The sequence below is a fragment of the Falco biarmicus genome, chromosome 4 (assembly GCF_023638135.1).
Source record: "Falco biarmicus isolate bFalBia1 chromosome 4, bFalBia1.pri, whole genome shotgun sequence".
NCBI lineage: Eukaryota > Metazoa > Chordata > Aves > Falconiformes > Falconidae > Falco > Falco biarmicus.
Window position 1 is genome coordinate 56,910,364 of NC_079291.1, and position 23,117 is coordinate 56,933,480.

Here is a 23,117-nt window from a genome sequence, read left to right on the forward strand (position 1 = left end):
AGGGCAGTTTTCACGAGGAACTTTCTGTCTCTCCAAAGTACTGTAGGAGACACAGTAACAGAATGTCCTCTGAAGTCTCTCTCTATCTATGCATCTCTGGAAACGAGTAAGATCAAATATTCCAGCAGCAAAACTTTTAATTGCCCAATGATTGGTAATTTTAAAGCTTTAAAACATGAAATATTAGCACAAGAAAGTTCATTAGAAAGAGTTCTGACTGAACACCTGCCACAGAAACCACCTGCTCGAGTTTGTAGAGGGGTGGAAATCCAGCTGTAAGCACCAGTGCAAAGCAAGCTGCGCCTCCTCCAAAGAGAAAGGCCATACCGTTTTGGTTAATTAGCATTGGTTAGGCGGCCCTGTCACCCGAAGGAGTTTGCAGAGTTGGGAGTGATGTGCTGTCCGTGGGAGTCGGGGCACGGAAGGGCGGCCGCTCCTGGAGAGCGCCTGGGGAACTACCTCGGGGCTCACAGCACAGGGTGCGCACACAAGATCCATTCACCACAACCAGTGCCAGTGCCCAACCCCCAAATTGCCACCAGCTGGTGTCCCTGGGAACACTGAACGGCCAGATCCCCGGTTCCTTTACTGGGGCCAGATTTGTATCATTGGCTTGAGATTAACCTAGTTCAAGGTGATGAACCGTTATCCCGGCGTCTTCGGCAGCAAAACCTCCCACAGAGCACTCCTCCAGCATGCACCTGTGCAGGCTTCATCATGCATCTTTCTTGCGAGAAAAGTAAAAATCTATCCCTCTGTCCTTGTGCTGCCTTGGCGTGTGTGCAGGGCCTCTCCTGCCCCTGGGATGGGGACTTCTCTCCTGCTGCAAATGAGAGACGAACAGCGAGATACTCACTGATGGTGCACAGTGAATCTGATCACAGAGCAGCCCCGACATGTGGAAAAGTGTGCACATGGCGCTGCTGCTCCCAAGTTCACTCAGAAAGCGGGGAGGCCTGACAGGCACAGCTCTAGGCTTGGGCCTGGGACGCCAGGGTTTCTGGTAAGGTAGGTGCTTGTGTCTGCAAAGGTACTTTGATGCTTGGTTGGAGGGGGCTTGGAGAGGGGCTCAGTAACACTGGGCCAACAGCCCCTCCCAGTTAATTTCACAAGCACAGTGTGGCAGTGCTGGCCCACAGAGCCCAGGGTGAGCTGGACAGTTGATCAAAATGGATGGAGGAGCTTTATGGGTTCAAGTTTCATCACTGCCTCAAACCAGCGTGTGACCGAGGGGCTCCTTCACAGATCTCTGTACCTTTCTCTGATCTCAGATGCACTCTTACACGGAAAGGTGATAATCCAGGCCCTTCAATGGCATGGCCAGAAGCGGAAGGCTTTGCTTCTGCAAAACTTTCCGCTCATGGCAAAGGAATTTGGCCTGAGAAACTTGGTACTGCACCTTGGGATTAAAGCCTCAAATGGATACACACCTTATTCTTTACTGAACATAGTATGACAACTAAATTTGAGGGTCCACAAAGTATTCTTACTCAGGAGGAGACAGGGAGGATGCATGGGGGAAGACAAAATGCTGAAAACACCTTGAAATACACCACCATTAGTTACATCCATTTTTCTTCCTTTCCAGCTCCACCACCACTGACACCACCCAGACCTATGGAGCACTTTCCTTCCATACCCCTCTCCTCCAAGAACAGCAGCCAGGTCAGCAATGTGAGCCTCGGCATGTTACAGTGTCCACATCTTAATCTGTCCCCATTCTAAAGGGGAGATACACCCAAAAAACAAAGTGTAAGGGCCAGTCCCCATATATACTGGTCTCGCCGACTCCAGTTTGGATGCACTCAAGCACGGTAGGAAGCTGGTTGGGTTTACTTCCACCTCATGAACCGAGTGGAAACTGAGTGTCGGTCTTGGCTCCTTTCTGCCCATCTGCATCAGGGGGCGGTTAGGCCTCTGGAGATGCCCCATCCCTCCCTGCCCGCCGTTGGGGCTGCCAGGGCAGGCAGGGCCTGGAGGGCAGGGCAGGACGCTGTGAAGGACACGCTCTCTCTGTCTAAGCCCTGCTGCCTGTCCAAGGCTGATGGGAGAAAGAAGCAGCTAAAAAATTTACACCATGCACCACAGCGGGTGTATCTGGCACGATTGTATATCCAGAAGGAGAAAAAAAAAATTAGAAAAGCTACCTGGAAAGTAGTAAACAGAACATGTGTGGGTTCATTCTTCAGCCCTAAAGCCAGCTGGCCCGGCATGGTTTATGACCGTACGATGTAGGGTGGCTTTGTCACTGTATCTTGTGACAGTCCTTAGCACGTGGTACCCTCAGATTGTGCTTGGACAAGGTTCTGGAAGGTGCTTGTTGGCCCTGACAAAAACAGTGCTGGGGAATACACTAACAATATGACTGCCCGGGTGGCAGGAGGTCGATACGTGGGCTTGTGCCTCAGACCTGTTTAATTTAGTAGGGCAGACACAGCTAAATAACGCTGGCTGCACAGTCCCTGTGTAGAGCAGGACCACCCTCTGCTGTGAGGTCGTGTGACTCTGAACTAAAGCAATTTTTTCCCTTTTTACCAGAGAAAGAATTCACAGACACTCCTACAGACACAGAGCAGCTGCCTGGAGCCCTCCCACCCCATCCGAACCCTCCCAGTACTCACAGGCCTCTGGTTGATGTGTCGGCTCCACTCTGGGGCTGTCACAACTGGCTGTGGGTAGGTCTTACCTAGAGTTACTCCCACCTGGGAGAGAGCAGCACTGTTCAGTGCCCAAGGGGTGTGGATATCTGCTCCCTTTATGCCCTGTAGTTCCAGGACCCACAGCCGCACGTAATCCCCCTGCAAAGAGAACCAACAGAACAGGATCCATTCAGTGACAACCTGTAAATGCTTCCCAGCAAGGGTCTTTCTTAATGTGAAAGAAAGAACCCTGATCTCCAGATAAAGAGGCTGGTGTACTACAGCATCGGTTACCTCTGTCAAGTCTTAGCCCCTCCTGCTAAACTCTCTACATAGAATTAGTGCCTAAACACAGAGGACTGGATGCTGGAGCTCTTCTCCCAGGCTTACTGCAGGCAGGGGAGGGAGGCAGAGGTGCTTTTCTGCTACAGCTCACCTGCCCTATTTAGGACACAGTGAGATGAAGTCGTTCCCAAGAAGTCCCTGTTTCCTTTCCAAGTGAGCGAAGGAAACTAGGGGCACTAGCTCAGCTGCACACTCTTGTGCTTGGCAAGATGAACCCCGCCTTGCCCCTGAATCTCTCCCATTAACTCCACTGCTGTGTCCCCTACTAGGACTATTTCCTGGTTCCTTGCGAAGTCCTGCCAGCTACAGTGCCAAAGGCAACATCACAGCTTGCCATGAAGCTCAGGAATAGGGTGGGACCAGGTAATCTGGTATGTGAACTAAGCACGTGGAAAGCGTGATTTATCTGTGCCCACCGCTTACGGAGGATAGTCAGGTTTAGTCACAGGTTCAATCTACTCTCTAGGACCTCCCAAGGAGCAGCTCTCTCTCTCCTGTCACTTCTGAGTTCGCTAAGAAGCTGCTCTGTGCTCAAGGAAATAGCTGTGTGAGATACTGATGGGTTGTGGCTGTTACCCGGAAGAAACGGTGACGAAACATAGGCCAGTGGCAGGACAGGGAGGCTGTACAGAGCACCAGCCTCTTTGGGGACAGCAGCAGATTGTAAACGTCAGATCTTCCTGTGCAGCAGTGGGGAACCTGCCTGACTGTTGGCCAGGAGATCACAGAACCTTTTGCAGCAGTATCCACACAGCAGGTCGATCTCTGTTCCCTGAAACTCTCACATACGCTTTGCTGCACTATTCATTGCAAAACAGCCAAACACACTTACATTGCTGTCGTAATCCAGGCCTTGTTTAATCATGTTAAACTTCCTGTTGTCCCGTGGGTCGTTGCCAATACCAGCACTGTATAACCAGTTGCCATAATTGCTACAAACATCGTAATCCACCTTGAGAACAGAGGAAGAAAACAGCATGAAGAGATGGGCTGGCGCTTGGTGAATCTTCTCTCCCCGTCCACCCCTCATCTCAAGGGGAAAACTCCCTGTGTGGGCATCAGCCTGGCAATACTGGGGCAGTCACAGCTCCCATGTAGGTACAGCCCTCTGGCTCAGAAGAGAACTGTGCTGCATGGCTGTATTTTACAGCTGGGATCAGCTTCCCAGGCTACTTCACTTCATGGTCCTTAGGTTAATGAGATAAAGTCCAACCAAAGTCACTTTCTGTTTCCTTTTTTTAAAAAAAAACCTTCTCTTTCTGCTGACATCTGGCAGACTTAATGGCCACTAGCCCTAGCTTTTGAGTGCTCATATTCCAAGAAACAGCAGCCCAGTCCATTTCAAATATGAAAGAAAAGGCTTCCTGACCAGTTACCCAGAGCCCACAGACTAACAAAATCATCTGTGCAGATCCTGTTAGGCAGACTGGAGAAAAGCCTAACTCAGGCTGTACAGAGTGACCACACAGAGTGTGTGAAGATGCAATGGATACAAACACTACAGTTTTTTCCCTGCTATACTCGACCTTCATCAGGCAATAAGCCTCAACTCACAGGGACTTGGCAGAAAGAGATGCTTTACTACTATGGGGAACACTAGAGCTCTCATGATGTACTCAGTAGGCTGCACATTGCCAAGTTGTTCTACATCTAAACCAATAAAGAGCTTTCAAGGATGCTTATGTAAAATGGAGTGAGGCTTCTGAAACAGGCATAAGCGGGAGCAGGACATGATCCAGTCTGAGTGCTCTTCAGCTGGGCAGGGTCGCTTAAATCCAGCATCAGAAGCTTTTCAGCTGTAGGACAATTCAGACCTAGCTCAGGAGGGGAGTGGCAGCGATAGCAGGTAGGGCGTGGGATCTCTGAGCGTTCCTAGGAGGGGCGTCCCCATTGCAAAAGCGTAGTGCTGGCAGCTGCAGCAGTTTGCAAAGGCGAGTCACGAAGCACATTCAGTGCTGTTCTCTTCTGCTTTTACTGCAGCTGCAGCAACAACCAGTCCACACAGTGACACTTCCAAAATCTCAGTGACAATTCCAAAATCCTTAAAGTGAGGAGCTGATCTGGTCTCCACTGGGATAGAATTGATTTTCTTTCTCAGTAGGTGGTACAGTGCTGTGTGTTGGATTTAGTGTGAGAATAATGGTGATAAAGACACTGGTGTTTCAGTTGTTGCTAAGTTGTGCTTATTCTAAATCAAGGGCTTTTCAGTTTCCTGTGCTCTGCCAGTGAGGAGGTACATGAGAACCTGGGACAGGTCTTCCAGGACAGCTGACCCAAACTGGCCAAAGGGATATTCCATACCACAGAACGTCGCGTTCAGTACATAAACTGGGGGGAGCTGGCTGGGGGGGTGATCACTGCTTGGGGACTGGCTGGGCATTGGTAGCAGGTGGTGAGCAAATGTGCATAATTTCTTTTTTTCCCCTTGGGTTTTATTCCTATCTCTTCCCCTCCTCTTCATTGCAATTATTGTTATTAATTTTTTCCTTATCTCAATTATTAAACCATTCTTATCTCAACCCACAGGTTTTACTTTTCTGATTCTCCTCCCCCTCCATCCCTGGTGGGATGGGGAGTGAGCGAGCAGCTGCATGGTACTTAGTTGCTGGCTGAGATGAAACCACAACCGAAGCTCAGCGCACCCAGATGGCAGAAGGCACAGGGCAACGGGCTCTGCCAAATTCCCTTCCCCTTTCTCTGCAAAGCCAGCTGAGAGCCGGGGTCAGGGTGATCAGTAGCCAGCTATGCTCACTGTGCAGCATGCTCCCCCTTCCCAGCAGCACTTCCTCCAGCTGGTGAGGATAAGGAGTGGAAGAAAGATGCCATTGGAGGCCTGACTGTGTGATTAACACGCAGGAAAGCATGTGGGGGAGGCGAGGGCAAATCCAAGGGGGACTGGAGGAGGCAGGCTCATTTCCCCCTCAGCCTTGCCCCTTCCTGGCATTCTCTTTGGTTTGTTTCTCTCCCTTTCCTTGGGGCCTGACCCTGTGAATGAAATCACAGCTGAGATCATCTCTGTTTCAGGCCACCAGTGGTCTCCTGCCTTCTCCCTGGCTTCGGCAGGTTGCAGAGAGCTTGCCTCAGTCTCATGCCCACCTGGCGTGGTTAACAGACACCCTCTTCACAGGCACACGCAAACACTTGGTGGGCCTTTGCTGGAAGGATCAGAGATGAAATACACATTACTTTCCCTTTTTAGAGCCAAGTGAAACCAGTTTCAGTTCTGTACTGGCCTCTACCATTCTATAGCTACATCTCCCCATCAAACTTATGTCTCCTGTATGTTACCCTGGGGATGCCGCCAGGTTAAAGTAACAGCTGTCTAGCAATGCATCAGTGTGACACAAGTGGAAAGGAAGGGACAGAAGGACACAAGGATCAGCCTGTGCTACACCAGCCTATGGTGGCAGTCAGCCGCTGAGGCTTCCCAAGATGAAAGGCCTAGTGCAGAGTGCTAAATCCTGCTTCCAGCAAGTCTGGTAACACTCATGTGCCTGTGAATAAAGGTAAATAACCCAGGGAGCATCTTTTTCGTGTTAGACCTTCCAGGTCTTCCTTACTTGGGGAATAGGACCTGGAATCTGCTGTGGCCATCTGAGTCGGCCTGCAAAGTGAACCAAGCTCCTGTCGGAGGAAAGCAAAGCTGCCCGCCTGTCAGAGCAAAGCCTCAGTTCCTGACTCCCAGCCCTTCATCAGCTGGTGACTTTGAGTGCAAGGCTTGCCTGTACGTGAAGCAAGCTGCCCTCTCTGTGAAATGAAGTCTCCTTTGTCACTGCTGTGAAAGCCACAGCTGACAGATGCCGTCAAAAGCCAGATACTACAAAACATTCAAATTGGTCCTAGTGGCTGACTCTGCAGGACAGACATGCACTGATGTGTTTGTGCATTTGCATGTGCTGCACCATTCTTCTGGAGGGCCACTGTGTGACGTACACAATGCACTCAGGCTACAGGAATTAGATCATCCATACCAAAATGCAGCCCCTGCCTGGTAAGTCACACACACAGGGTATCAGCTTTCTTATACAACCCACTGAAACTGCAAAAAAAAATGCACTCGAGGTAAGATTTTCCATCCCAGATTCCAGCCATGATAGGAAGGATAATGCCACCACTTTTCCAATACAAGTTCTCTGGTGCCATGTGCTGGGGGCTCTCACTTTTATCTGGAAAAACATTGCTGCATGCAGCTACCATCACTACTTTCTGGAGGATCCTGCAGAAGTTCTGCACTGTGTTCCTGTGCAAGCCCACCACTGCTCACAGCAACGGTGTGAGTCACAGCACTGGGAAAAGCACCCAGACCTTCCAGGAGATCTTTGCAGCCAAAGCCATGTCAGAACCCAGCACCACGGAAGCTCAAAAAAAAAAATATTACATTCACAAAAAAGGCGCTTTTAATTGCAGAGAATGTTGGTGACTGAGCTCTCTCTGGATCTCCAGCTGTCCTAGTGAGTAGAAAGTTTCCTGACTACCAGTAGCCACTTGTATCCCACAAACAAGATCTTTAATGGGAGGCTGATATTAGTATTTGGTCTTTTTCAGTATGATCCATTCAGTCTGGTAAAGAACAAAATGCAGATTCACCTGCTCAGCCTCAGTTCCCACTGCTCAGCATGGTGCTGCTGACAGTCCCTCCATCACCATCACCAGAGATAATGGCAGCCAAGCAAAGACACGCAGAGCTGAACTGGGGACTGCCAGCCAGTGCAGACCTTCCTGGGAAGAAGCTATGGGACAGAGGACTAAGGACGGAGAAGCGAGCCAGCTATTTAACTGAGCTTGCATGGCTGCTGATTGGCATATGAGAAATGAATTGGTGCTCCAGTTGGCAGGGAGGCCTGTGACTCACCAGAACAAAGAAGGATGCCTCCAGCCAGGGTGGAGCTCTCTGGAAGCTGATGCAGCTATTGTCCGTACTTGCCTGTTCTTGACTAGATAGCTTCCCTGTCCACAGCCATCAATGCAAGGACACTGTGCCAACACTGGCTTCAGTGGCCAGAACACATATTTCTTGTTATGTTCTATTTCTGGGCCATCCTCCTCCCCAGCCTCTGGGGTGAGCAAATCAGAGCATTGTTAACATAATTTATATTTGAAAGTCTTCTCCAGTGTGGTGGATCTCTGGCTAAAACCCTAGATGGAGGACCAAAACTATCATTGAAAACTTCCTAGCTACATCTTGGTTGATGGCAGCTTCACTGTGACAAAATTCCCTTTTCTTACATGAGCTTTGGGAAGTAGATACCATGCAAGCAGTATATACACGCATTTATAACAGCCTGAAAATTACTCATCCTCTTCTGTATCCTTACTAGGCAGAGCTGTCCTCCTGTCTGTCACTCAGGGCAGGGAGCACAAACAACTCCAGAGGCACAAAACAGCTCAGCCTTACCAGCAGGTATTGGAACCATTCCGCCCCCATCCTCCAGTCCAGACCCAGGTCCTTGGTGAGAAAGCTGGCAACATTCTGCCGCCCTCTGTTAGACATGAAGCCTGTCGCAGCCAGCTCTCGCATGTTGGCATCGACAAAAGGAACCCCTGTTTTGCCCTCTGCAGAGACAAAAGACAGTGCTGGGACATAATGACGTTTTTGGGCACTATTAAACCAAACTGTGGTCATGCATTCACAGCCATCCAAGCAGGTAAGACAGTGCCAGTGTAACAGCAGCAGGGAGAGATTTCAGTGAGGTTTAGCTGGTGTGCAGCCACTAAGAACCATGGGAAATTATACTGAAAATTAAAGTGAGACTTTTTGGCAAGGAAAAAAACAAGGTACAGAAAAATCTCAGACTGGAAAAACAATGAGGTGGATTGCAGGGAATTTTGCAGAGCAGAATAAATACACAGATAATAGCAAGGTGGGCCAAGAACAGGAAGATTCTTGACAGGTGACTAATAGCAGAGAGGGATCTATTGGACAGTCCTTGTCTATTGTTAAGGAAAAGATCTATTGTACCTGCATGCAAATGGATACACATGGCATTAACATGAAGAAATATACATAGGTGTGTATTTCACCGATTCTGACACTTCAGTCTGTCAGCCCCTCCAAGTTTTGAGATATTATGCTTGCTGTTCAAGTGACAACAGAGTTATAAAAGCTAAAGGAAAAGCAAGGATATTAAAAGACTGTGGCATAATGGAAGATGTGATTTATTCTAACACTGTTCCGACCTTCTAACCAAAACCAATCAGAAGAACAAAATGTAGCAGGCATGGCAATCTCGCACGGGTAAGAAGGGCTGGTCAGCCCCTGTGTGACTGAACAGAAGGAGCCAACAGATTGTAAACACTTCTACCTGGGCAGGAAAATCTAACTGCAGTGCATCTCACAAAGCACGTACCAGCCGGACAGAGCCTGGCCATTCACGGTACCCTGCGGGCCTGCTCCTGTGCAGTGCTCAGTCTCGGAAGGGAAACCAAGTATCCTGCACTCACATCACACATCAGACCACGGGGCTGGATTCTTGTTTGGTGGTAACAGTTTAAATGACAGGCCTCGATCATGCTGACAGTTCCCTGACATAAAATTGAGTTAGCATGAGGGCACATGTTAGCACACAGACATGTGGAAACCATAAAGCACACTTAGACAAACCTGCGGTTTCTACTGACCTTTCCAACAGTCAAAGAGCTGAAGGTCCTTTTTCCAGGGGACCTCTTTATTTTGAAGCCCTATTGCGAAAAAAAAGAACTGTTAATGAAGACAAATGCTGACACAGGCAGTTATTAATAAAACAATGACAGCCAGAGGCACTTTGGTTGACGACACAAGACATTAGGATGAAGCGAGCCCTCTTAGTGGTATTACAAACAAGCCATGTTCCTTCTGCAAAGATTTAGGGATGATCCATTCCTCCTTTCAAGGGTTGCAAAGGAATGTCTTGCGCACATGGAGGATGCTCCAGCCTTAACAGATTTTGATAATTTGTTTTGTTAGCGTTTGCTCTATTTTTATTTTTTAATTTTTTTTTGTTAATTAAAAATTACTCAGACCTCTCAAGTGGTCAAAGATGTGCTCTGGCCCAAGCTAGTAATTTCTTGTTCAGTTTTACTCCAGGACAACGTCTATGTGAAATCCATTTCTGTAGCAGACACTAAACCCAGAATTACCTGGCAGAAGCCCCAGTAACACTTTGCTCCTGCAGTGGGGTAGGAACAGATGAGGGGGATGACTTTATGTTTGCAGGGTCCAGTGGCAATTACAGACCTCTTGTACAGTGGAACAGAGGCAGCAGGGATGACTCAGCTCCAGCTCCAGACATCTAAGGTTAGGCCCACCACTGGCATCCAGTGCCATTTGAGATGCTGTTGGGCATCTGAAACAGCCACATAGGCCTGGCCAGGCAGATGTGATGCAGGCCCTGAGGGAGACATGTTCCTCTGCACCCACAGCTGGATGCCAGGCAGACTGCCCCGGGGCATCTAAACCAGTGCTGTATGCTTAGGTGTGGGCAGCTACATCACATGGAGAACAGCTCACCCAGCACACGCATCAGCTGTAGGGTTTCCTGGCTACGTAGGCTAGGTATTTGCATTGCACTCAAGAGTTCAGACCCCCATTTGAGGTGTAGGCACCTGCACGTAACTCACTGGGTCTGGAGCTGAATCTCCTTCTGATTCCTATGTAGTGCAAGGCAGAAAGAAAATCTGGTTTCTTGGGATTTGCACTGCTGGGTCAGTTCCTGCTCTCTTTCAGCTACTCTGGTGAACGTGGAGCAAACCTGAAGCCTGGATCCTCTCCAAAGGTGGAATGTCTCCAGAAATAACATCTTTACTGTTACCATGCTGCTGTTTCCCACTGACATGTGTTAATAATACTCCCCATATCTAATCAGATTTGGGGGAAAAAGTCTCAGTGTACAGAATCATGGTGTTGAGGCACTTCTGTGCCACCACTAAGTCCCCAGCAACATCCAGAGTGGTGACACAAGCGCTATGAGAAGAACATTTGTACGACACAATGCTGACAACATCTTCTCTTAATTTCCCTGTTGTAAGACTGTACCTTTCCTCTCCGAATACGGTGATCCATACACACCTCTTAATGAGAAAATCCTTCTGCCATACTTCAGGGCCACAAATCGAAAGTAATCCCGCCACAGCAGTTCAAACAGGACCCTAAAACACAAAGCTACGTCTGTATTCCGCTGTGGGTCAGATGAAATTACTGAATTGGGATTTTGCTTCCATAGTACCCACCATTAACCCCGTGAGGTTTACTCACAATGAGCAATTTCACGCACCTTCCCATGATACCAGTTCTTGCCCCAAGCCTACCCATCTAGCTTGCACCTGGATGACTATAGTGAAAGCAAACTTCGCATGAATCACGGGGGAAGCTTTCCTTAACTCAAGTGCAGGAACAGAATTTCAGGAAACCTGTTTCTCATCCATCCCTACTGGGATGTAATTCTCCAAAGAGCAGGGCGAGGACCTGATTCAGCTTCACACTTCCGCATAAGCAAGCATGTCAGCACATTCCTAAGACCTTTGCATTGATTTAAGCAATAACCTTTGTAAGGGACTTACATGCACCTTTCAACACTCTGTTTACAGTGGTCTAGCTCATGAAATCAGGTGCTAGGCCTGCAGAAAATAGACAGTTTTATATAAAAACTCTTATATAAATAAAGCTTCTTATAAAATGATGGCACCTCAGCCTCTGAGACTTGCTTCAGCACTCTGGCATATTGGAAATATTCTGCTCAGCTGATGTTTAGGCTTACAAGATCTTTTTGGAAAATCTGGTTACAAAACAGGACACTGTCCAAATGCTAAAAACTAGTGTCATGACACTGAAGTTCAATCAGTCCCTCATGTGCAGCCACTATGACCTGTACTTCATTGTTACAATTGACTGCAGTGCCTACAGCTTGACAGCTTCTTTTTTATAACTATTTCTTAACACACTCAGATTTCCATGGCACCCCACCTTGCAGGCAGGCTGGCTGACTGTTAGATGGAAAAACACAAGTATGTTCATTTCTTGAAACCTTTCCTCTCTTAATTGTCTTTGAAGAAAAAAAAAAAAGCATACACTTCAACAGGCAAAAGGTTGATATTTTATCTGTTTGAATTTTAATGAAATGGAGTATTTTGGCGAGAATTATTGGCAATGTTCTGCCTGTTCCTCACCGACCACTGTGCTGTCACACACACTGCAAACGTAACAAACCAAATTGAAAACACAGTTCTCCAGTTTGCACAGACTTTGTGGTTTGGGCTTTTTTCCCATCCAGGTCTAGTATTAGGCCAGGCTCTAACATGAACCTGCTACTCCTTATGAGCTCCCTACCAGGCTCCAGTTCAGAGTGTCTGGGCAGAGCAGAGCGCACGAGCAAGTTCAAGGCCAGCTCAGGGACAGCTACACTGACCTCAGTTGTCCCCCAGACTCCTTCAGGACAACCTGCAGGCAGGCAAGCAGCCAGCGGTGAGGTGACAAGGCAGGATGCATTAAGCCCACTTCCCAGTCCCCTCTTCTTCTTTGCTATGGTGGTGTACTCATGGCCAGGCAGCTGAGCAAGCACAGGGCCATTTGCTGGACTGTGCCCAGAGGTCCTTCTGACACCGCGTGATTTGTACAAGTCGCAAAACTACTGAGCCTTTTTGGTGAAACCCTGCTCATACGCTTGGCATGAGAAACTCTTTGGCTTTTATTTGTAAATCATTCTTCTTCCTTCTCATCTAGCCCACAATGATGCAGAGAGGGGTTGTACTGATTTATAGAGATAATTCTTAAAAATCATGACCCACAATTTCCCAGCAATCACGATAACTAGCTTTAATAATCTTCCCTTACAAAGTGCCTACAGCCTCTGGATGTCAAAGGCAGACTAATAAATCCATACTGAAACAGAACTGCAATGCAACCCCGAGGAACCAGACAGCAGGCACAGGAAAAACAAACAAACATTAAGTTAACAAATCACTCTCTCCTGTGCATGAGATGTCAGTTTCCTTTTCAGAGAAAACAAGCTATGCTGATCACGCAAGGACATACCAGTATGTGCTCTGATTTGCCGTTCTCTCTTTTTCATACTTCTGTATCTGCTCATAGATGTATCGAGGTGAAATGCAGCCCAGCGCCAGCCTGAAAGGAGGAGAATGATGTCCTGAATGCAATGTAGGACTGACAACTCGATGTCTGCAGGGACAGATTGGAGGGGCAGCTTTGTGTCTAGAGTTGTTGTCTGAAAACTTTTGCTTGGTTTGCAGTTCTGCCACTGACTTCCCAAATGGCTTTAGTCAAGTTGTATGACTTCTTTGCAACTTTTCAATCTGAGAATCAAAATCTTCCCTGTCCCAGTGTATGACTGTTACAGGAGTTTCCAAGCTACTGAGATAAACCATTTTACACAAGTCTGACAAGTATTGCATAAAAGACTTGATCATCTGGTGATTTAGTGCACCAATGACAAACACAGAAATGAGTCCCAAATGTCAGCCCCTACAGCAACTGTCCTAGTGGTTCAACAGCCCTCCTTTTACTACAAATTGAATTATCATATGTCCAGGGCTCCTCTTCCTGCAGTACATTAGTGTCTCATTTGAGCAACAACAGAAGGCAATTAATTTGCTAAAAATCTCACAAAGGGTCAGAAAACTAGGGAATCAAACACAAACTTTGGCATTTCAATCTACTGGGCTCCTCCCATTTGTTCCAGATCAGCGCTGTGCAAGACAGGAAAGAGCTTGTAGACTCCAACCCCATCACAAAGGGTGATAAGGAACAACTTTTACCTTTATTTTCCTAGAAATGTATTTTACTGCAGTTTCCCACTAGGGCTCGTGGAAAAAATTGATGTTCTAGTGAATTTTGGAAAACAGGAAGAAAGGGCCTGAAGAGTTTTCCCTTGATTGTTGACCAGCAATAACACTTAGAAATGGCCAATATGAGATGTGAATGGCTGGCTGCAATCTGAACAAGTCTGATTTTGATCATCTGACGGGGGAACACTTTGTGACAGGCAGATCAGGATTGTCTGCTCTGGGCAAATGTCCAGATCGGAAAAACTCGAGTGGAGACTACAAATAACGAACTTCTGAAGTGGCAGTGGTCCCGGATCCCACAGCGCCAGCAGGTGGAGCTGTCCACTGCAACCAGTAAAGCACAAAGCCCGCTGAAAATAAATCCTGACTTGTAGGGGCCTCAGAAAACTGTTTCACGTTGCAGTTCTGTCGGGAACACACACTGGATGCTCTCAGCCTTAGGCTGAACTGGGTTCTGCTGTTGCTGTTGCAGTCTGAGATTAACTCTTCCCCTTCCAGCACTGGAGACTAAAACCCCTAATCATAATAAATCATCTACCCAAATAAGAGATCCTTTTGCAATAGGAATAATCAGAAGCATCTCTTCACACCACAGAAAAACAGAATGGCAGTGAGGTGAAGTGACTTGGCCCACATTATTCAGCAAACCAGAACTGGACTGAGTTCTGCTACAACCCTATCAACATGCTGAAGCTACTCTTCCTCCCTGGCTCCTCACAACCACCCCTGATAATACACAAAACAGCACAAAGGCAAAGACAAGTGGTGTGTCTCTCTAGTGCCCTGTCCACACTGCTGCTCCCAGCACACTGGGCTCTTGGCACACTACTGCTACACTTCAGCAATTCCTAACTGCAGGAACATTCCCAGTGAAGCACTGCATAGAAGCACAACAAAAAGCAGCTTTGAGGCTGCTGTACCCCAACAAAAAGGGCAGAACGAATCACACTCAGACCTCTGCCCAGTGAGCACTCAGCAGCTGGGCAACATCGGTTTGGGATGAGAGCAGAAAAGGAGCTTCCAGACTCACAACAAAAATCTTTACCATGGTGCAAATTTGGTCGAGTAATCCATTCCCACCAGTCCATTGCGAGTCTCCTTGTAAGATGCAACCAGGTTCTGTGCGAGCGAAAAACCAAACGGTTTTAATACTTTAGTGCAACATGCTAAATACGTTTTCTTTCATACTGGAGCTAGGGCAATCTAGCAGGGCTGGGCTCCCTCTCATGGCTGCCTGCAAGGACTACAGAGCTGTCAAATTACTGCCTCCAGTGCACAGGAATGAATCAGGCCAGCAGTTCTCATTATAGCTCTGGGATGCATGTCACAAGCTATGCTCCTGGCTTCAGCCTGTAGCACATTTATTTCTACAAGCACTATGAACCTGGCTGTGCTGCTCCCTGCCCATACCTGTCTGACTCTGGATCAATGATCCACTTAAAAGCACCAGCAGAACTGGAGGCCAGTTCCCTTGTCCATGTGGTTGCTTGTTCAGGTTTGAGAACTACCGTGTCTGACAGCACCCAACACACAGCTGCGGGAATCCTGGCCATCGTTACTTCTGGGCCAGCCACACTTACAGCAGAGCGCAGATCTTCCGTTTTCTGAGAACTCCACTGACAATGCAGAGGACATTGGGAAGCCTGATCTCTTCTGATTCCCTTTGGCTGCACAGGTTACAATTGCTAAAGGGCTGTTCTAGCTCACCAGGAAGACAATATTTGCATAACAGAAAAGAAGGAACAGGTTTTCCAGCAGTGACTGTATGCTGGCAGCACTGTCAGACTACTATGAACCTCCTACTATTTTTAACTGTGCTTGTTAAAAAAACTGGAAGCAGTTTGGGTCAGTTGTTCCTCACCCCATTTGCAATTACAGCTCTTCAGGCCACTTTTCCCTCCTCCAAAGTGAAGGAACTACATTGCTGACGATGTGGGACAGGAGAGTAGAAAGGGCAAATCAAGGCATCGTCCTAATTCCCAAAAGTTGATGAAAAGAAGACTTAAGAGGGATGGCCACTAAACTAGATTCCTAAGTATTTGGCTTACATTCCCAGTTCCTGGATGACTTCTTTGGATTTAGTTTGTCCCTCTGAAAACCTGAAAAAACGTTAATTCCCTCCTTTGTACAGTGTTATACAGGAGCTAAGGAAACATTACTAGGAAGTAAAATCGCAGCCTCACGCACTTGCACAGCCATATGTACAAGGGGGAGGATGTAGACAAGGAAGTGTAAGAGTTACCGTGTCCCAGAAGTAATACTGCAGTCTCATTAAAGCTTGGGTCTCTCCTCCACTGCAGGGGAAGGCTGTTCGTGGATCAGTCACAGGATCTGCCACAGAAAACACCATCACCTTGTTACCTTCTTGGAAAGCATCTCAAAGGTAAGGAGCTTAAAATCTAGGGATGTTCAGCAGTAAGGGTGTCTGCTTTGGGGCCATAAAAGATTGTGCCCTGTCTTCCTCTAAAGCAAGGGTCAAATCAAACATATTAAAAATTACTAAGGGGATGTTTTCTACCCAGCTGCAGGGCAGCTCCTCCACACAGGGAATTTACCTTCATTTGTCATATGAGTGAACAGCAGCTTAGTTACAGTTTGAAGGGCAACCACTGCCCTTGGGAGGCCTCCCTCTTCTCATCCTCAGTAACAGACAGATCTAAGTAGGACTTCATGGGAGGAACTGCCACATTAAGTTTTCTTACCCTTCTGTCCCAAATCCTCCATTGTAGGGATACACCCTTCTTCCACCCCTGGAGCCAGAGGCTTTAGCTGGTCTGCCATCTGCAGAGTTGGCCGGACCTTTGCCTCAGATTCCACTGCTTTTCGGAAATGGGTGTAGACATCAGGCAACCTGCAAAGATAACAGCGCGGTCAGATCTCCACAGGGTGGCTACCCTGGCCCCTCCACACAGCACCACGTATCTTCCATAGATGGAGGGTTAGCTTTCCAGGCTGCACTCTCCTGAGGGCAGAGCGGGTATTTGTGATGCATGTTTGTACACCGCCTGCTGAAAGAGGTAGATTCCCCTGGGGCTAGAAGCCATCAGAAGTTCAGTCCTTCATCCAGTTTCTGCCTCTGATGCCTTTTCAATTTAAGGTGTGTCCTGATGGAGCAATCCCTGAGGGTCAGATTCATCTCATCTAACTTCTGATTACCCACAAGGCTGACCTCAATGTAAAAATCTGCAACCTCCAGCTGCTTTTCAGTCAATGGAGAGAAACAGCAATTTTTATCGCCTGACTCTTCTGCTCTGTTTTATACATTTTCTATAGGATGCCATGAATCACTCAACTCCATTAATTACACCTCAAGTGACTACTGAGGGAGGCATGAAGAGTCCACACGCAAAGGGCTACTGTCACAGGCAGCTGCATTTAGCCAGATGGGGTAACGGAGCAATCCAGTCCAATGTCACAAGGACGGAGCACTGCAGACAGAGCATCAAAACTGTGCTGGTGGAAGGGCAAAGAGAAATCAGTCCCTCAATAAATGGTCATGATACGGAGAAATAGTGTGAAATGGGGACAATGGACATCGACTGTGATTGTATATGTCTGCTCAAGGAATGTGGGTATGGTGACTAGTCATGGGTGCGGTGTCTGGTCACATAGGCACACAGCTTTGAGGAGACGACTACAGCTTTGAGGAGACGCCTGCCCTTCTTCCTCTAACAAAGGGGCTATTTAAAAAAGAATGAGAAAAGGATGAGAGATATTCCAGTGCTATCTAGAGGGAGGGAGTGCTAAGTCTCCTTGCTGGAGAAGATCAGATGGTCACAAGGACATGAATCACCTACAAACCTGCAAGACCACCACATTCCAGCCAAAGGACTGATAAGCTAATTAACATACGAAGCGAGAGTAAGCGGGTTTAGGTAACGAATATGTATAGGCGTTAATTGAATATTCATTTGTTTTATTGTATAAATGTGAGATGGTTCGTCACTTCAGGCATGCACGCTTGTGGAGGAGCGATCCCCCGTGCATCTGCGCGCAGTAAACATACCTACTTTATAACTTTCGAGTTATAGAGTCTAATTCCGCACGTCAGTCAAACCCCTTGGCTTTATGCATATTGAAGAGTAAATCCTACTAGTACAGAGGGATGAATGTGCCCCTTCCCCTTGCTGTGTATGAGCATGACAGCACTGTTCCATAATGCAGGTGGATTCATGGGTCCCTTCCCTGTGGGACTGGATGACTAAGACCCCTCCTAAGCAGTTCACTGGAGTTAGAAACAAATGGGACAGTGGAGCGAGCGATACCACAGAGCAGCCCACCTGGCGATAGGCCTGAAGGGAAGGTCATCCCGATGATACAGCGTGGATCCCCAGAATGTGTGAGTCTTCACCCCATGCTGACAACACACCTCGCACAGCAGTTTCTCCACATCCAGCTCCTCCTGCGTGGCCTAGGGAGAACAAAATGCAGTGAGGCCATGGTTGCGTGGCTTCAGCTCTCGTAGGCACACAGACCCTGGTCACTGGCCTTGCCCTTCTCCCTCATCTCCACATTTAGCTTCACCCCTTTGGAGAGAGGTGCACACAGACAATTTCTGAGTATTTTCCTCTGCCAAACCCAATAAGCATTTTCACTCTGTTAGTAGCGCCAATGCCAGAATAGGGAACTCCTTGATGTAGGATGTTGCAGATCTTTTAAGTCTGCATGGAATGAAAAGGAGACTGGACAAATACATATAAAAGAAATCCACTGAGGTTTATTGGCTATCAGGGCAGCATTCCTGTTTCAAGAAGTCCTTAAGCCACAGATTCTTGGTGGCTGGGAAAGTATTCTGGGGAAGTATCTTTACAGATATGTCCTGCTCCTGTGGTCTTCTCTGGGCGTCTGTTATTGGCCACCGTCGGGAAAGGTTATGGAATTAGATGAGGCGTTTTGTCTGATCCTCTGTGGATGTTCTTAGAGCTGCATGGAACAAGGCACTATGGGATGTGCAGGCTGTCACATCACATTACAACGGTCTTAGGCCTGACAGCAGGAATACCTGCAGTGCGAGTCACAGAACAGTTCCTCCATTAGACAGCTCTGAGGTCCAGACTGCTAATACTGAGTGCATCTATGTATGTATATACATAGGTGTCTGTACACAGCCTCCAGACCTAGTGGAGTCTTCAGAGCCTTCCATTGAATTCAGCAGGCTCTGGATCAAACCATTTACTTAGCTCAGTGAAGACAGGCCAGTAAAGCACAAACCCCGTCGGCACTGCAGGACCAGACTTGTCTTTTGTTCAACACACTGGCGGGCAACCTCCTAAATGTGGGTGCTGTCAGCTCACCGTGGCCCCTACACTCAATACAGTATGTCCCCTGGAAGTTAGCTGCCTGTGCAAGGAAGGCACCAGGAAAAAGCAGCTTGATGCAAACAGGAGGAGAAATGGACTCAGCTGACCTAAAATGCCAGTTGCTAGAAACTCGTTTTCCTCAAGGCACAGCACTTGCAAGTCATCAATCACAAGGACTCCCACTCAGACACCAATCCCATCCCAGGAGTTAGCCAGTTTCCCCAAGGTTAACAATGCCACAGACAAGAAAGGCTCTGAACACACAGGATCTGCATCACCATTTAGTTGTGGAAGAAACCTCCACAACCTAATTTTATCTTTTAACAATGTCACTCAAGTATTTCCCTTACCTCTTCATGGAAAGCCACAGCACTGACAGAACCTAACTGCGTAATCAAATCACACACCACATCTTCTGGCTTCCCCTTCCTCACAACCAGGGTACTGCAAACACAAAATGTTGCCCTGAATTAGGTTTGATGCTATTGTTATTTATGTGTACAAGAGGCCCTTGTCCCAGTCCACACACCCATTAGTTCTCTACAGAGCACAGACAGCATATGGAGGCAGACAGACAGGATTTGACTAGCCTACGTTTTTTAGGACCCACTGAACGCAGTTTGTAAGCTTCTAGGGCTGAGTTTGTGTCAAACACATTTCTATCACCCCGGATGCTTTAGAAAGGATGACTGGGCAGAAAGCCAGGCTGTTACCTAAAAGTAAATCTGTCAGATCTGTTCAACGGATTCCTCTTTCAACCCCCTTCACAGGCAGTGGTGGCCTGTGTGCAGACCTCTCTCCACTTTCATGTGGGAGTATTCAGACGAATGCTTTCCTCTGAATGCTCTGTGTTCATAACAGTCAAAAAAACTCCCTTCCCACCTTGCAACCTCACCAGCTGCCCAGCCACTTGAAGGGGTAATACAGTGTTTTTGCCAGAATAATTTAAAGCACAACTGAAAAGTTTCTTCAAAGATGGGTTGGATCCGAAGAAGGCAGCAGCAAGGAGTGCTGCTAAGAGAGCTGTTCCCCTTACTTCCCACAGAAAAGCAGAGATCGAGCTGTCCACAGGGAACACCACAGACTGGACGTGAAAGAGATTTCTGTCTATCACTGCATTGAGAAGATATCATGACTGGGCAAATGGAGCCTAGGTCTTAGCATGGCTCTTCACAACCACATGTCTCTCACTACAGAAGACCAGTCTCTTATCAGCCACCGACAACAGCACAGCGGCATTCAAGCAGCTCTGAATCTGTTCACTGCAGAGTATGGGTGCAGATACCCACTAGTCATTTCTCTCAGTCCCCTATAACATTCACCATCTACACTGGCCACACTGCACTGCAAACCCAGAGCCGTTCCACTTGCTTCTACTACCACTGTTATGCCCCTTTGGGAGAAGACAGGCTGGCTGACACATCTTCTGCTAAGCAAAGCCAGATGTTATTTGGTAATGGATTCTTCAGCATGCAAACCTTCAGGCCCTGGTCTACAGCAGTTACGGTTTCTAAAGGCATAATGAAGAAGGAATCTCTGAAGACCCCCTTCCCACAATGTAGCCTACCAAAGAGATTGGGTTTCGTGGGACAGGGCATGAGCAAACTTAACTCTCCAGTCTCACAAGCCAGGATCCATGCTGGTCTGTCTCAAGCCAGCTCTTAGGGAAAACTCACTAGGGACAAGGCCACACACCCCAGCGGCTAATGTCATCGCCTACAACTCAGAAGACTGCCGGTTCGTGTCTCCAATTGTCAGGACTCTGGGCAAAGCGCTTAAGGCTGACGCCCATCTGTGGTATCCAAGTTCAAAAAAGCAAAACCCCACATGGCATGCAGCCTGCGTGGCTCTTCACTCCCTTGCAGACGGCACAGCAGATCATCTGAACAGGAGCTATGTATGGGACCTTATTGTATCTAACAGAAGGGCGGTGGCTCTCAGAAATAAGCCATCATCACACCCCAGAGTATCTGACACGATTAGGCTTACAGCACAGGTATGTGTTGAAAACGAGTAGGAAAATAAAAATAGACATGTTATTTGCACAGTGCTTTCTCAAATACCTTCCTCTTTTCTTGAGAGTTTCCCTTAGATCCTTCACGCTTTCCAGCAAAAACCTGAGCCGATGGGGCCCTGTTTTTGGGAAACCAAAGCAATGGGTGCCCAGGTAGTGCCGTGGGTCGAAGCAGTAGAGGGGAATAACGAAATCCGCGTTACTCTGAGCCCAGTGGAGCACCTGGAAAGACAGAGGGCCGTGGCAGCTCTCGGGGGCAGGACGCAGGCACCCCGCCCCAGCCTACCCAACAGCAGGGTTATTTCTAAATAAATACCCGGGGGGCCGCGGCCGGGCCCTACCTGGTTATCGTGGGCGCGCAGGTCGCAGCGCAGCAGGCAGATGGCCGTCCTCGCCACCCCCGACATGGTGCCCCGACGGGACCGGTCCCGCCTCACCCGGCCACGCTCTGTCCCTCCTCGGCCCGGCCCCCCAGCCCGGCCCGGCTCCGTCCCCCCTCAGCCCGGCCCCGTTCTCTTTCCGGCCGCCCCGGCTCCGTTCTCCCGCAGCCCAGCCCCCTCAGCCCGCCCCGTTCCCGCCTCACGGCCCCGCCGCTCCCTCGGCCCGCCCCGTCGGGGAGAAGCCGTCCTGCCCCCGGCTGCCTCCGGCCGCCCCCGCCGCCTCCTTGCGGGCCCGTGAGCCGGGCAGGTCTTGTTCCCAGTTCCGGGAATGCGGAGTGGGACGGGGACGAGCCCCCAGCGGCGCCGGCGGGGGCAGTGCGGGCGCAGAGGCAGCGGCGGGCAGGCGGCCCGTTTCCCCTGGCGGGGAGTCCCCACGCCTTCCCACGGCAGCCTCTCACCAGAGCCCTGCCCCGGGCCGCTCACACTTCACGCTGAATTTGCGGTTTTATTTTTTAACCTCGATAATCTCTTTGCCTTCCACATAACAGCAGCTGGGAACCGCCTGACGCAGGAGCGTGTCCCCGTTGTGCTGGGGCACTGCCGTGGCGAACCCGGCCCCTGCAAGAGCACCGCTCACCCAGCTCGGGCAATTAGTTCTGATTAGTACTTCGAGAAGTGCCAAGGCTGCGATATGACTGCATCCTTGCCCACTAGTGTGCGAACCAGCTTTGTGGATAGCTGCTGACTAACCAAAGGTGAGCTGTAGATTAGCAATAATTAATGTCTTTGAATCCCAGCACTGACTGCAGCGGCTGAAGTGAAAAGGCTTGCCTTAGCCTACAGCTTCCATAAGTCAGCGTTGGACACCAGTGATCATACATCCCTTACTCACTGAACTGTCCGATTGTCCTCAGGATCCGTAATTTTTTTCATTTGACAGCTCTCATAAGAGGAAAAGCAAAAAAAAACCCGCTTGGCTCAGAGGTCTCCAGCCACATGCTCCCCTCGTGTAACCACTGGTTCTCCTGGGGTGGGGGAGGATGGGGAAAGGGGTCAACATCTTGCAGCAAGGAGCTGATGATGACTGAGGATCCAGGTTTACAGAAATTAATTGCTGCACCTCATTTCAGTTCCTGAATTGCTGAAGTGGAACATTTGGTGGAGCCACACAGACTTTTAGATGCTCACCAGAGATTAAATGTGGTACCCAAACCCCAGTGGGTCCCAGGGAGTCCTGGCTTTATTTCCATCTCCTCCAGGCTTGCAGGTCCTCTGCATGCAATCTGCATTGGCTGGTTGTGGGAAGTGATGCTGATTCCCAGCGTGACCTACATGACACATCATCTCCTGATTCCTTCTCTGTGCAATAAGGGCTCCTCTTCCTGGCTCAGCAGACAGCAGTCCGCTATAAGAACCAGTGACTCATCCCCATGGGCTCATGTTTGGTGAAAGAAAAACAGCCAAAACTTTGGCTCATGCCCAAGGAAAACACTGTTGTCAGCTTGCAATGCACATGCCATACAAGCCAACACCTCTCTATCATATTATAAATGAAGGTATTTTGCAAATGCAGTTTATAAATCTTCCCTGTTTGCCTTCATTTGGACAAGGACATACAGTATAGTTGGCTTTGCTTTTGTTTGCAGTCAGGTTTCCCCCACAA

At 48.5% G+C, this 23,117-nt stretch overlaps 1 protein-coding gene across 1 annotated transcript; it reads right to left on the reverse strand.

Moving 5' to 3' along the window:
- Positions 1–301: 301 nt before the first annotated feature.
- Positions 302–21,563, reverse strand: LOC130147332 (cryptochrome DASH-like). Its single transcript, XM_056334304.1, has 14 exons — positions 21,416–21,563; positions 21,124–21,296; positions 19,411–19,504; positions 18,041–18,171; positions 16,463–16,611; positions 16,003–16,091; positions 14,806–14,879; positions 12,991–13,080; positions 11,029–11,108; positions 9,603–9,662; positions 8,380–8,537; positions 3,817–3,936; positions 2,622–2,798; positions 302–823 (listed from the first exon to the last, which is right to left on the reverse strand). The coding sequence occupies exons 1-14, from the start codon at positions 21,479–21,481 to the stop codon at positions 716–718; spliced, it is 1,569 nt and encodes a 522-aa protein (XP_056190279.1). The 5' UTR covers positions 21,482–21,563; the 3' UTR covers positions 302–715.
- Between the last annotated feature and the right edge of the window lie 1,554 nt (positions 21,564–23,117).

What these genes read in the sequence shown, in the direction of transcription:
- LOC130147332 (XM_056334304.1), bottom strand. Translation starts at nt 21,481, where the DNA reads ATGTCGGGGGTGGCGAGGACGGCCATCTGCCTGCTGCGCTGCGACCTG. An exon ending in TCGACCAAATTTGCACCATG is followed by an intron (nt 13,081 to 14,805) that starts GTAAAGATTTTT and finishes TCCTCCTTTCAG; the next exon opens with GCTGGCGCTGGGCTGCATTT. An exon ending in GCTCTTTGACTGTTGGAAAG is followed by an intron (nt 8,538 to 9,602) that starts GTCAGTAGAAAC and finishes TTGTCTCTGCAG; the next exon opens with AGGGCAAAACAGGGGTTCCT.